The 12943-nt window shown below is 43.2% G+C and overlaps 8 protein-coding genes across 8 annotated transcripts; 4 read left to right on the forward strand and 4 right to left on the reverse strand.

Annotated features, from left to right (window-relative positions):
* Nucleotides 1-206: 206 nt before the first annotated feature.
* On the forward strand, nt 207-1404 carry EJ05DRAFT_294786 (uncharacterized protein). Its single transcript, XM_033740549.1, has 4 exons — nt 207-215; nt 274-323; nt 395-514; nt 560-1404. The coding sequence occupies exon 4, from the start codon at nt 650-652 to the stop codon at nt 1268-1270; it is 621 nt and encodes a 206-aa protein (XP_033595063.1). The 5' UTR covers nt 207-215; nt 274-323; nt 395-514; nt 560-649; the 3' UTR covers nt 1271-1404.
* A 513-nt stretch (nt 1405-1917) lies between these two features.
* On the reverse strand, nt 1918-2931 carry EJ05DRAFT_542521 (alpha/beta-hydrolase). The gene is made up of 3 exons (XM_033749724.1): nt 2418-2931; nt 2285-2367; nt 1918-2211 (listed from the first exon to the last, which is right to left on the reverse strand). Exons 1-3 carry the CDS (start codon nt 2839-2841, stop codon nt 1996-1998), a joined length of 723 nt encoding a protein of 240 aa, XP_033595064.1. The 5' UTR covers nt 2842-2931; the 3' UTR covers nt 1918-1995.
* Nucleotides 2932-4429: 1498 nt separating this feature from the next.
* Nucleotides 4430-4621, reverse strand: EJ05DRAFT_446516 (uncharacterized protein; the record flags this gene model as incomplete). Its single annotated transcript, XM_033742234.1, has 1 exon — nt 4430-4621. A coding segment is annotated over one exon (192 nt), but the record flags the coding sequence as incomplete, so codon positions are not given.
* A 166-nt stretch (nt 4622-4787) lies between these two features.
* EJ05DRAFT_458978 (uncharacterized protein) lies at nt 4788-5065 on the reverse strand (the record flags this gene model as incomplete). Its single annotated transcript, XM_033742565.1, has 1 exon — nt 4788-5065. A coding segment is annotated over exon 1 (207 nt), but the record flags the coding sequence as incomplete, so codon positions are not given.
* A 157-nt stretch (nt 5066-5222) lies between these two features.
* EJ05DRAFT_542522 (uncharacterized protein) lies at nt 5223-6644 on the forward strand (the record flags this gene model as incomplete). The annotated part of the gene is made up of 2 exons (XM_033749725.1): nt 5223-5607; nt 5663-6644. Exons 1-2 carry the CDS (start codon nt 5474-5476, stop codon nt 6642-6644), a joined length of 1116 nt encoding a protein of 371 aa, XP_033595067.1. The 5' UTR covers nt 5223-5473.
* A 905-nt stretch (nt 6645-7549) lies between these two features.
* EJ05DRAFT_525849 (uncharacterized protein) lies at nt 7550-8847 on the forward strand (the record flags this gene model as incomplete). Its single annotated transcript, XM_033748854.1, has 5 exons — nt 7550-7740; nt 7795-8294; nt 8346-8732; nt 8777-8779; nt 8834-8847. 5 exons carry the CDS (start codon nt 7550-7552, stop codon nt 8845-8847), a joined length of 1095 nt encoding a protein of 364 aa, XP_033595068.1.
* Nucleotides 8848-10869: 2022 nt separating this feature from the next.
* EJ05DRAFT_505899 (uncharacterized protein) lies at nt 10870-11406 on the forward strand (the record flags this gene model as incomplete). The annotated part of the gene is made up of 2 exons (XM_033747753.1): nt 10870-11214; nt 11278-11406. The coding sequence occupies 2 exons, from the start codon at nt 10870-10872 to the stop codon at nt 11404-11406; spliced, it is 474 nt and encodes a 157-aa protein (XP_033595069.1).
* EJ05DRAFT_458986 (kinase-like protein) lies at nt 11275-12761 on the reverse strand. Its single transcript, XM_033742566.1, has 2 exons — nt 12086-12761; nt 11275-11992 (listed from the first exon to the last, which is right to left on the reverse strand). Exons 1-2 carry the CDS (start codon nt 12555-12557, stop codon nt 11565-11567), a joined length of 900 nt encoding a protein of 299 aa, XP_033595070.1. The 5' UTR covers nt 12558-12761; the 3' UTR covers nt 11275-11564.
* Between the last annotated feature and the right edge of the window lie 182 nt (nt 12762-12943).

The raw sequence follows: 12943 nt of genomic DNA on the forward strand, positions 1-12943 counted from the left end.
AGTCCTAATGATCGAGCTTCCCTTTTTTTCTACTCTGCGATCTCAATCGAAACTTGGTCCCTACGACTCTTCTCTCGAACTGCCCTAAAGTAATCCTTCGGTCGTGTGCCATCGGCGTAGTCAGTTTGATGTCTGCGAATATTCTGCGATTTGGAGCCCAAAGAGACAGCTGCACTTTGAAAATCGTACAAACAACATACTGAGACTCCAGGAAGGTAAGGGAATTTGCAATCAGTAGCCGATGTCGCGCTAAAATGTCTTCTTGCACGACAGATCATTTATCTCAATGCCCAGGGCAGGATTATCCTGATGCCAGCCAAATAGTAATTGCTACCAAGAGACATAGCTCTTTCACTCCTTACCAGACCTCGTTAAAAAACCGCTCTAACAACAGAAACTAGAATGTGGACTTGAACGTAGTCTACATCTAGGCATACGTTAATTGAAGCGAACGAATCGAACATTCAATAGAGACGTCATCATGTTAACAGAACACTTTGCGCTTTAGCTACAGGTAGATCCTCCGAGCTTTCTATTCATATTATGCTAAAACTTTGAGTACTCTATCTATTCTACCTTTCTATCTCACTGCCTTCGATCATATTCTCATACCTGCATCTATAAATCTTACGACCCGCCCTTGGACAGAATGTCGGACTTCGTCATCACTGTGGAGTCGCCTCGTCACAGCAACCCTTTCAAGAGCAAGAAAAAACACCAGTCGAAGCCACTCATATCTGTACACGAAGAACGTACGACTGATCACTCCAGCCCTGGCCAGGATCCTTTCGCAACTCCAACACAGCCTGACTCGGATGAATACTTCAATACATCGTCCCCACCAGCTCCGATGGCATATCACAACCCTGAGGTTACATCAAGCCAAGTCCCAACTTCTACCAATGATCTATACTATGGTAAGCACCAGATCATGAGCGCTGGCGATTACACACGGTATAGTTCGCCCATAGCATTCAATTCTTCGGGTGCTACTGTTTGCTCTCAATCTGGCAGACACTCCAGTCCAATGAACGACCTCGACAAACGCGGTGGGCCGAATATAACTCGTGGCAACCGTACTCTCTATGCTACCTCGTTGCAATCGGACTTCACAACACCTTCCACGCGGCCTGACTTGGGCAGGACCAATTGTTCTTCTATCCGTGCAAAACTCAAAACGCTCATTCTAACCATTTCAAAGCTCAAAGACAGCCTCGAGAAGGACCGGAAAGCCAAAAGGTATTTGACCGAGGAAGAGTATCAGCATTAGAAGAGACAGAAGGGTATGAGCACGAGTATGAATGAGTTGTCCAACAGCAAGGGTCAGTCAATGCATGGGGACAGGTCGAACAATAAAGGTACAACATCACACATAGACGAGCTAGCAGATTGAGAAAGTGTAAACGAGTTGGGTTATTCTGATACAGAAGGTCCCAGTCGTGGGAACGAATGTGGTATGCGTGAAGTCGTCCGTAGTCTGTGATTACCGGGACAGAGACTCTACTTGAATTTGGAAGGGAGGCCCATATTCTTACAGCATGGTCATAGAGCTAATTAACTATCACTCCAACGTATCTAAAATATTTTCACTAAGAGAATGTAAAGTCGTAATAAATATACTAACATACTATACTTCTACTAAGTAGATCTATAAAAACTTATTAATTAGAAACTTAAGATACTATTGAATAGATAAATATAGCTAAAGTATTTGAATATAATATTAATTCTATAGGAATATATATAGTTAAGAAGATATTCAGGATATATATTATTATATATTAGTTATACTATCTCTTAAATACTATATAAGCGTAGTATAGTAGTAGTATATAAGAATATTAATTATACTTGATCGTGTGTGTTGGTGACATGGGCGAACATCCATCGGACGCCAAGCTTTCCCATGTAATATCTGGGAGAGGAGCAAACTGTAATAATGAGGAATATTGCCATCTATCCTAGAGCTTTTTAACGACCACATTATCCTGCGAATCACTCATGTCGACCTAGCGGCTTATAGAATTGCTCAACGGCGATCGATACAGCTTCGTTAACGTAATGAGCTCCTGTGAAGTAGCTCCCATGAACATCGTCCACAACTCCAATGGTGTTAGGTGCACAAAATATGTCGCCTAGGTCGCAATACGAAAGGAGACGCGCGGCATAAAAGCCAAGGTTCGGCAACGACGATGCGCCACGCGCAAAGACCTAGGCAGAATGTCAGATCGATCTACATGTCGAGCCCGTACTCTCGTGAAAGCGCAGAATGAAACAGTCTTACGCCTGATACGGCTTTGTTTGTGCCTCGGTTGTATGACTGAGCCATCGCTCGGGACGGATCACCAAAGGTCAAAATAGACACGACTATATAGCATCAGAACTTCTTCCGGGGTTTAAAACACTATCTGACTTACTTTGCGTGCCATAACTTAATCCTAATGGCGATGTACCATCGGTTTGGTTTCCACCAAGAGTGTTCAGGGTGACATGGGCTCCTTCGCTATACCCAACAATGATAATTTTACTGCTTGGGCATGCTTCCGCGTAGTCTTCGATGGCGCTCTTGAGAGTATTAACCCCTGCGTTCACAGTGTCATAGTACGTGTATAAGTCGTCGCAGGACCCATCATAAGGAAGTACATATCGAAAGGAGTCCGGAATTGCTACTAGTAGAGGGTCTGTGTAGTTCTTTTCGTAGCCCTGTTCAGCTCCACGACCATTGCATCCATGGAGGCTGATGATGAATGCACCGGAGTAGCAATTTGTGCGCGAATCAATAGCCAAAGAGGACACCAGACGAGCACACAGGCCAATAAGGGCACAAACGAAGGACACCATGACTGGTGGCGATGGATCTGACGTGTGTTGGAATAACCAATAGCTGTTGCAACAGAAATGGAAGGAAAAAGTTTTGTAAGAATAAGAGGCACGAATCCGGCTAGACATCATGTTCAACTCCATCTTATATACTTTGCAAAACGCGCACGATAGTATCGGTTCATAACAATCTGTGCAGACTGATCTTGTTAGCTGCCGAAACAAGGGTTTTCGTAACGGTAGTGCAGCCTGGAGAGGAAGGTATCTTCCTCTTTTGGTTATACCCATGTCTCGGTAGTCGTATTGGCATAAGGCTATCCTCGTAGCCTCGCGACACGACCAATGAAAGATCGTGTCTTGGAACCCTGCCTAGCTCGTCCGTTAGGGCATGAGCTATCTTCTTCCCACCAGGTAAGCGACGCATATGCTCGGTTCTGGGGCTTTCAGTAGCGAAAGATAAAGGAGAACATTGATCAGAGTCTCACCCTGGCTCAACGATGTGGGAGCCACTACACGGAACTGATGAGCCAGATGATCTTGATTGGTGTAGTGAGATTTGACTGGACCGATGGGTAGATTTGCAGATTTTCTAATTGATGATGCCGTCCTACCCTATGATTTATCCTGGAAGGCATGAATCCCTCCACATGTGAAATGTAATTGATCTGTACTGCCGGTAGTGATCTCGCAGCACTTTTGGAATCCTACTCTCATTGCCCCGGGATCTTGATAGCTTGATGAGATTTCCTTCGATCAATGTACAGTCCCAGGGTCCTAGACCGACGCTCTTTTATTGACACGAACTGTTCCTTTGCTATAGAATATGAGTCACCCTCATTACGATGACTATTTCTTCCGTGTCTGTGCATCATCTCGAGATTTCAGGACATATGAAGATGCCAATCTTTGGGCGGGCAGGCTGCATTGGAAGACTAATCTCATTGTTTGTATACTCGCTTTAGGTGTCAGGTAGTGTATCGCGAGGTCGCTTCCAAGCTTCATCTTCAGCGCTGCACTCTTGTTGCCCTTCTGATACGCCAAGAAGCCGATCTTTTAGCCAGCCGGATACTATGCGTGATGATGCATGATCTGTTGGCTGGCCGAGACGGAATGTTTGGCATCGCCAACATTTGTTCTTTGAGTCTGAGAAGCCGTATGGCACGGATTGGGGTGCCGTTGAGCAGGCTTCTCTGCAGTCTATCAGGCTATATTCGTATGTTACAGGTTATATCATTGCGAAGATTAGTATTATCCCAACCCATCGCTCCTGGTCGATATATGGCAGCATGTGGTCGGTAGATATGCATACGGGGCACTCGTCCCGGATTCTAACTATCGTTAATGCACTATTCTAAAACAGTTCGTGAGATGATACTGACATGACAAGCCCGCTCCTCTCAAAAATGCCACAAATAATGGATCCGTGAGGCGTCGTGCGGTTAAATGACGCAGCAGGGGAGTACTACAGGCGGACATCATAATTGATCGCCGGGGAGTCGGCCTGCTAAACACTATCGATCAAGAGATGAGGCCAAATTCATCCAAGTTATACTCCTACATCCCTTGTTTTTCTGCCTAAGACGTAATCGTCAGCCAGTTGGCTAGCAATCTAGTTATAAATGGATGGATTATGAGCCTGATAGTATCCCACGACCTTCCGCATTGCTGAGTTAGGTAGAGTGATTCCCCCGCCGCCGTGGGCAAACACATTCTCGCCGATTTCCGTCTGGCTTCCTAAATATCGATGACGGAAGGCATATATTATGGAGAGCCGTACCATGTTGTGCCAGACAATGACAGTACCATTTTGCGTCGTTGCGTATCCTGCATGCCTTTTCGACTAGAGTCAAAACTTTCACTTGTCCAGGGTCCAGTCACGGGTTTTGCCACTGTCATTGCCATTTTAGCGCCGCTGAAACTCCACAGGAACCTCGATATCTTCGGGCCGCAGTTTCGCACAGCCTCAATTGTCTCTTAAATTACGATAATTTTCGAAGTCATCATACATTTGAAGAATTGACTGTGAGAAAGTTCCGGCAGAATGAGTCATTAATGTGGCGCCATAAACCTCTTCTGCATTGGAAAATGCAGACCATGATAGCATACAGCGAAGAGTTCTGTCAAGGTGTACGAGCAATTCATTAGTTACTACACAAGAGCCGGTCTTCATAAGCATAGACAAGTCGTTCAGATAGCTTGAAGGGGAACAATGGACTTAAAAGGCGGTGTTTCCTGGAAGGAGATGAAAAGTAAGAAGCAGCTGCAGAGCTTCTGTAGCGTGACTCTTGGCACGCGTTTTTCATGTAATTCATCGAGTGCATTCCCAATACGGAAATTTAACGAAATTGTGGACTCATGGATCAGCAGACCGCAGTCATCATGAACAATCATCACTGACTCATTCTTCATCACTGCACTTCATATCATCATGAAATATTCGCTTCAAGTCTGTCGCTCGTTATGACGCACGTACCCGCGGTGCAGCTGAAAACTAGTGGGTTTCTTGGGGTAGCATCGAGTACGCCTCGAAACTCTCGCTATATAAACATACCGAGAGCATCTCTTCTCACCATTCTCACACTAGGTACCTTCAGCGTATCGCAATCATCACGATATTGGATCTCAAGTTGATAGCAATCGATACATACGAGACATGCTAGGCACTACACCCGACGACCGAAGTGATAACAAGGAGCTCCACCGTGCGCCTACCTGGCCACGTGAGCAAGAAACCTCATTGATGGAAGACCTCTCCTTCGACACGTGCCATACTCTTTCCGCTTGGCAGTATGGGTATACCCATAAGGCAGCATCTGATTTCGATGGACTAACGTGTAAACAGAACATACATCGTCAGAAGACGATCAAGATCCCTACCTGCAATTGCCTTCAAATGGTTCAACAGTCGAAAGAATCGAGAAGCAGTTGGAAATAAAGCCCCTTTGGAAAGAAATGAACAGTACAGAAACCGCGATTATGCCATGATGATGGCCATTCTGCTTCAGGGAAACACCCTTGATGCCTTACCTTATGTATGCTCGTTCTGCAATACGAGATTTGCGTTCGGCCGTGAAGATTTGAGCATGACCGTTGCACGTATGCGTTCTATCCATGGACCTACCATACTGCACTTGGATCACAGCACTAGCTTGCGCAGCTTCATGGCACATTTACACATGGTAGTTCAGGACTCGTATGAGTGCCTTTTTCCGGGTATCACATTATCGTCACTCGGAACAATCCAGAATCATATGCTAGACCGAGATCACTGCGCTGCCCTCAGCCTAAAACGAAAGCAAGAATTTTGGCAGTTTTGCCACGACCTCTGCGATGAAACGGAGAAAGAAGACGCTAGCAACACTGATGCGTGGGAATTTAGGTCCCCAGATACTCTTGAAACACGTCTCCACTATGGACAAGTTTTTCGCCTCTTTTACCCCACACAACAGTCGAGTCACGAATCTCATGACTCGACTAGTGACATTACAGAAGCAGCAGCATCTATTTCATCCTCTTGGCCATCGGTCTCCGATCCCGATGCAATCCCAGAATCCCAGACTCCATTGGATCCTGTACGTGAGGTACTCACGCACCAGACACGTCATCAATCCAGTCGTCGCGACGAGATGAGTCTCATTGGGCTCTCCTTCCAAGCCCGGCATGCATTGATACAAAGAGAAAAGTCCGCACAAAGAAGAGAGGCGCTTGCACGACGAACAAAGGCGTGGGTATCTACTAGAGGAGCTAATATGCAGCCGTATGACCAATTACACAACAGTCGAGCAAAGTGGGGAAAGCAAAATCATAAGTTGCTCCCAAGGTAATCGTAATCGCCTGATAGGTAGAAAACCACTGGAGGAATACTACATCATAAAGTATCATCTTGGGGCGGTTTCAATGTATCGTACTACACTTTAAGATGTCCGAGAGCTTGCCTTTACTGAAGCCAAGCTTACCGTCGAGTTTGGTCTTTGGCGGTGGATTACGATCGCAAACCGGAGTTTGGCACCAGAGCGCTATAGTATACTGTATTGTACCTTACAGAAACATGAAAATGTGGAAAACCCCGCTTTGACGATTCATGAACCTCATACTTGAATAGCATAAGACGAGCGATTGACTGTGTTATTAGAGCGGTTTGCAGCAAGGTCTTGTTTCATCCTTAAATCACCATGGCAGGTGCCAATGTACATGGATGCGATCTATTTAAAGATCCAGTACGTAACAAATAGATTACAAGCTTCAACATTATCGGCCCGAGAGGAGCACACACTCTGGGGTTAACAAGGAACAAATGTACCCCACAGCCAGGAACCCAGCTGCCACCCAGACTGTCTGGAGATAGCCCCATAAATATATAATGTTCCACTGGAGAAGGATTCCCCCGCAGATCATCGGGATACTGTCCATGTGATAATATTCCCGCATCACGGTTGCCATTACAGTCAAAGCTCGAGCATGGTACTACTCGCATGAGGTTTGTATTGTCATCAAAGGAAATGACCTCAATAGCAAGAGCCTCTGTGTCGTGCAAGATCGACTCTAGTGGTTCGTAGGGAGCGTAATCATGTCTTTATGTAAGGGAAACAAGGTACTGTGTCTCGAGTTATAAAAGCACATCATAGCCCTACAGACTATGGAGCATATTATCAGCCACTTCATTATCGCACTGCAAATCTACTTAACGTACTTCTTCTATGTGCTTTGCTCGTTCAGGGACGATCTTACGATGTCATTGGTTGTCTCGCTGGGACTGATCGCCAGTTCAATAGGAATACCTGCTGGTGGAATCGGTCTCGTGAGTGGTATTCTCGGGATAGTGAATTTCGTACTCTCTCACGAGCCCACGAGACAAGCGTTAGGGCCGGCTATTCGCATCAAGGTTGGTAGTGAGCCACCAGATGGCGAAGCATTTGCAGGGTATGCGAATGAGAGTTCATTTACTGATTGACATTTACACTAAAATCTTTGAAGAGATATCGAGCACGTCTGGACGTATAATACTCGAAACCAAGTGCTAGGCGGTGCTAAGGGAAGAGGTACGATTGGATCCGGGGACGTGTGGGATGTCACCGTCCCCTCACCTGGCGGTGGTGAGACTTGCAACTACGTCAACATAGCTGCAAAGAACAATGCGATCTGCATAGCCTGGGTCGGAGTCAAGCAAAGTGACGGTTCTGACCTGGACGGTTCCTGGAACGGAGACATAGGGGCTGCGTGTGGTCAGAACTGGTATCATCAACAAGAGCCTGCCGGCCGCTGCCCGGATAATGTAACAAGTACCAACAGTTCATGCGTGGACGGTCTATGGGTCCCCAGATGTACCTGGATAGACGGTGATGGTACTAATGGTATCATATCCAAGTCGCTTAAGTTTAACGTGTTTTCCTACTCCAACAAATCAGTCCCCTCAACACTCCAACAGGGTATGGCCTGCAGTTCCACAATCTTCTCCGGGGAATCGCAGATTTTTGGTAAGTATTGTAAGCGTTATCATTACGTTCATACTAATCGTTCGACCATAGACAGACCAGCTGGCCCAACTGTTAAGTATACCTATCTTAGCTCTAAAAGAGCCATCGAAGTATCTCAAACGCCGCGTGGGCTTCCAGTTCGTAAAAGATGGATGGAGGAACGACTTGTTGTATCCGATATGAAAGCCCATAATGCTACGAGCCTATGTAACTCTCCAACCTCTTGGGGACCAGACTTCTGCGATTCCGAAACTTGCTGCGATATGGCCCACCACAAAGCTCATCCAAGATGCGACAAAAATCCAGTCTCGGGGTGTATGGTCGTCCACGATGATGGAGAGTCTATAGCACTTAGAAAGCGGACTATGGTTGCCAAGCGAGATGTTCTCCTACCGTATAGAACGTATAAACATATTAAAAGATGGAGTTTAAGTAATAGTTAGTCTCTTTAAATATAATACTTTATTCTACTTACATATTAGAAAGTACGTTTAAGATTATTAATTATTTTATTAGCTAAGTATAGATATCTTATATAGAAGCTAGACTTTAAGATTATATTCTAATAAACTATATAAGAATAAGATTGTTAGGCACGTGGCCTACCAGTTAATTATACATGTGTATAGTAGTCATATATAAGTAGTGTACTCTACCCTTGAAGTAGTAGCTTTAAGATTCGGTTCTTTTAGTATAGTTAGTTAGTACGTAGAGCCCGCCTTCTTATAAAGATATATATATTATTAAAATTATAGTTTAGCTAAATAATAAGATATACTAGAATTTAAGTATTAATTATAATATAAAATGTAGTTAGAGCTATCTATAGCTCTACTATTATATAAATAGAGTAAATAGATAGTAGTATAGCTAGATAGAATAATATAATATATTTAGTTATAGAATAAATTACTACTAAACTCTATTAGTAGTAATTAAAGAGTATATATATATATATAAAGAGATACTAATCTATCTAGTATATAATAGTTTACTATCTATTATATTATCTCTAACTAAGTTAGCTAAGATATATATAGATCTAGTTTTATCTTTAGCTAAGTTCTAATACTTCTCTAGTATTTAAGTATAACCTAGAATTATACTAATTTTAGAATAGAATATAGAATCTAGATAAATATAATAGTAATAAGATTAGTACTAAGAATACTTATAATAGTAATAGTAATAGTAATATTAATAATAATATTATAATTACTAGTAGTAAAAAAATATATAAGTAGATAGACTTAATATCTAATACTATAGATAATTATAGTATAGATAAATTAAGAAGTTATAATATATTAAGAAAGTAAATAAATAAAGATAATAAAGATAAATAAAGATAATAAAGATAAATAAAGATAAGTAAGTATAGTATATACTTAGTAAGTCTTAGATATCTCTTAATCTAAACGCTCTATATAAAATTATATAGAGTATCTAGATCTACTAATCTACTTAGTCTATATATTATATTCTATATATAGATATTATATTTTATATATATATTATATACTATATATACTTATATACTAGATACTTAAGAAACCCTCTAAAAATCTCTATATAATAAGGGTTTCTTAAGTATCTAGTATATTTTAGTATTCTAAACATTCTAAATAGAGACTTACTAAGTAATTATATAGTTAATAGTTTAGATAAAGTAATATCTAGTACTCTTCTATCTATCTCTTCTCTCTCTTTAAAATAATACTAATTATATATATTTCTAATTGATTTTAACCTTATAGACTTTAAGATAATACTTATATACGTGTTTTTAACTATTTTTAACCTTATAGACTACGGATATATATGTACTTTAAGTTCATTCTATATTACTTAGTAAGACGGCTTAGATATATAGTATAATAGCCGACTCGTATAGTATATATAATACAGCTGGACGCTTGAGAAACCCTCGATTTTCGTTGCATGAACCACTCGGTTGCATACTGCACCACCTTCTACCCGTTCACAGCTACGATACTCGTTGACGGCCACTAGGCGCCTTCGATCAATCTATGCACCTCCGCGTTTCTCTCTGTGGTCGATTGTACTTCTGTTTTAAATAACCCAACTTAATCGCCCGGTATTTTCCTGCTTCCTTTCATTCATCCGAGTACCTTGCAGCGACTTTTGTGGGGTGTCGTGTCCGAGCACGCGCTGTGGCACAGCAAACTTAGGTCCCTTGTCTTGGGTTTTTGTAACTCCATTGGTTGTGCAAGCAATACAAGGCACGAGTTTGGAGTATTGCGGCCTCTTAAGAACAAGCATTTTGAATCGCGCGCTGTTGTGGCTATTCTCTAGTAAATTTGAGGCCAACGAATCCTTGTTGGGCGAAGGAGCCATTCTGCTACGCAGCTAAATTTAGAAGAAAGATTAAAATAGAGAGACTTTGTGACGACGAGAGGGACGTATAAAGGTTACAGGTATGTATGGATCAACTACATTCTCATCAGCACTCCTCTCGACTCATATCTACATCTATCCTAATCTGTCTTTCTAATTCAGTCCACGCCCAGTATTTTAGTTCGTCTTTTCGCGACCCAAGGTACATTTTACCAACATGTCTCGCACCGTTCACCTTATTGTATATAACTCTCCGCTTTTCCCCGCCCACTGGGGTCTATGGGTCCCGCAAAAGGACGGCGACCAAAACATTGGAAAGCTCATTCACGCCACGGGAGACGCAAGGAATGGTTTCGAGGTTGCCTTTAAACGGAACTATGACCTTGGTGCTACCAGTCGTAGTTATCAGCTCCTACCCTTGGCCCAAGTTGCTGATCAGCATGTGGTTGATGTCAAGGGAGATGGAAGGACAGGCACGGATACGACAGTCCATGACTATCTCGAGCAAGTTGCGCTTAGCATTCCCGCACCAGGTCGAAGCCTGCGATCGGCCACCAGTCAGGTTCGTTGCTCATCGTATTGTAAAATCCTGCTCATTGACATATACTGATTTCCATAACAACAGGGATCAAGACAGAGGGTCGATATTCAAAACTGTCAGACATGGCTCCGAGTTGTGGTGACTGCACTCGTACAGAATGGGGTCATGGCCGAAAGAGCTCTTCAGGTGGTCGACAATGCTCCCCGAAACTAAGGGGGGCCTGAAACTAATTGGGGCTATATGTTGTGATAACTGAGAGATCTTGTACCAATTTGCGCTGTATATTTTGTATACAGTCTCATGACTTTAACTCTAAACATCCTTCGAAATCAATTTTGTCTTCTAGACTACCGGAAATCCTAGGAGACCTCTTAGACCCCACGAGCTAGAACGAAATAGTCCCAATAGTCATAGAATTCTCGACGGTCCAGTACTAGAGGCAAATATTTCGATTCCCATTCTTCTCCAATCCGCGAGGTCCAACGAGCTTTGCAATACTCCCAATAATCCGGATACCATCCAGATTGATGCCAATCGATGATTGCAATGATCCGAGGATTGGGACCAGAGGACAGAATGATGTTACTTCGGTGTAAATCAGCATGCGTGAAAACGATGGGAACATTGTCGGAGAGAAAGGAGCGATATGGATGTGGGGATGCATCTTGGACATCCTGGGTTGGACCATATGCGGTCGTGAACCAGTCGTGGAAGATAGAGACGCTCTCGAATGGGCCTGCAGTTGGAGAGTTGCTATTTGTAAAAATGATGTCTAACAGCGGTTGCTTGCCAACATGACCTGCTCGGAGAATTAGACAAACGCTGTACAAAATTCTGATGGTAGACTAGAGTGATCAAAGCTTTCAGATTACCCCGACGAAGTTGAACTTACCAATGAATGAAGAGTCCTGCTTAACACGGCGCAATGCATGGACCATGTCATGCAATTGCTGACAAACGGACGTCTTTTCTCCTTCAATCATAGTGTCCCAGCTCTTTTCTAACGTCGTGCCGTCTACCAGCTCCATATAAATGAACACTTGATCGTCGTCCTTGCACCACCCATACACTTCCGGAACAGGTACGACGTCGGAAAGAGTGTTACGGATGAATAGGAGGCATTGCCCCTCAGCAAGTGCTACCTCCGTCCCGTATTTCACTAATAGTCCTAGATTGGGAAACGTTACCGGCGGAGGCCGAGTCACGAGCTTAGCTCTAGGGTTTTCTGAGCGACTCGCCACTTCTTTCACTTCTGTCGGCGTTGGAAGAGACAGCGGTGCGTTTGGTTTCTTGAAGAATGATGACTCGCGAAATACAACGTTCTCGTCAAATGGGAAGGGTTTACTCTGTATCTCCTCTTCCATGGTGAAAGAAGATACCTCCTCTTTAACTCGGGGCTGAGATTGGTGAAACTCAAACCAAGCTTCACTTGCTTTGGCTATCTTATCTAACCTTGACCGTAGTCACATAAAGACCAGCGACTGAGAAGGAGAGTCAAGCGTAGGGGTCGTGAGCGGAGTTTTACGGAGGGTTCCTCAAGCGTCCAGTGTATTTTAGTATTCTAAACGTTCGAAACAAAGATTTACTAAGTAATTATATAGTCATGAGTTTAGCCGAAGTAATCTCCGGTACCCTTCTATCCGCCTCTTATTTCTCTCTCTCTCTCTCTCTTTCTCTCTCTCTCTCTTTCTCTCTCTCTCTCTTTCTCTCTCTCTCTCTTTCTCTCTCTCTCTCTTTCTCTCTCTCTCTC

This window comes from Pseudovirgaria hyperparasitica (assembly GCF_010093815.1).
Source record: "Pseudovirgaria hyperparasitica strain CBS 121739 unplaced genomic scaffold EJ05scaffold_41, whole genome shotgun sequence".
NCBI lineage: Eukaryota > Fungi > Ascomycota > Dothideomycetes > Acrospermales > Acrospermaceae > Pseudovirgaria > Pseudovirgaria hyperparasitica.

What these genes read in the sequence shown, in the direction of transcription:
- EJ05DRAFT_294786 (XM_033740549.1), top strand. Translation starts at nt 650, where the DNA reads ATGTCGGACTTCGTCATCACTGTGGAGTCGCCTCGTCACAGCAACCCT.
- EJ05DRAFT_542521 (XM_033749724.1), bottom strand. Translation starts at nt 2,841, where the DNA reads ATGGTGTCCTTCGTTTGTGCCCTTATTGGCCTGTGTGCTCGTCTGGTG. An exon ending in ATTAAGTTATGGCACGCAAA is followed by an intron (nt 2,368 to 2,417) that starts GTAAGTCAGATA and finishes GATGCTATATAG; the next exon opens with TCGTGTCTATTTTGACCTTT. An exon ending in CAAACAAAGCCGTATCAGGC is followed by an intron (nt 2,212 to 2,284) that starts GTAAGACTGTTT and finishes CATTCTGCCTAG; the next exon opens with GTCTTTGCGCGTGGCGCATC.
- EJ05DRAFT_458986 (XM_033742566.1), bottom strand. Translation starts at nt 12,557, where the DNA reads ATGGAAGAGGAGATACAGAGTAAACCCTTCCCATTTGACGAGAACGTT. An exon ending in GCAGGACTCTTCATTCATTG is followed by an intron (nt 11,993 to 12,085) that starts GTAAGTTCAACT and finishes TTCTCCGAGCAG; the next exon opens with GTCATGTTGGCAAGCAACCG.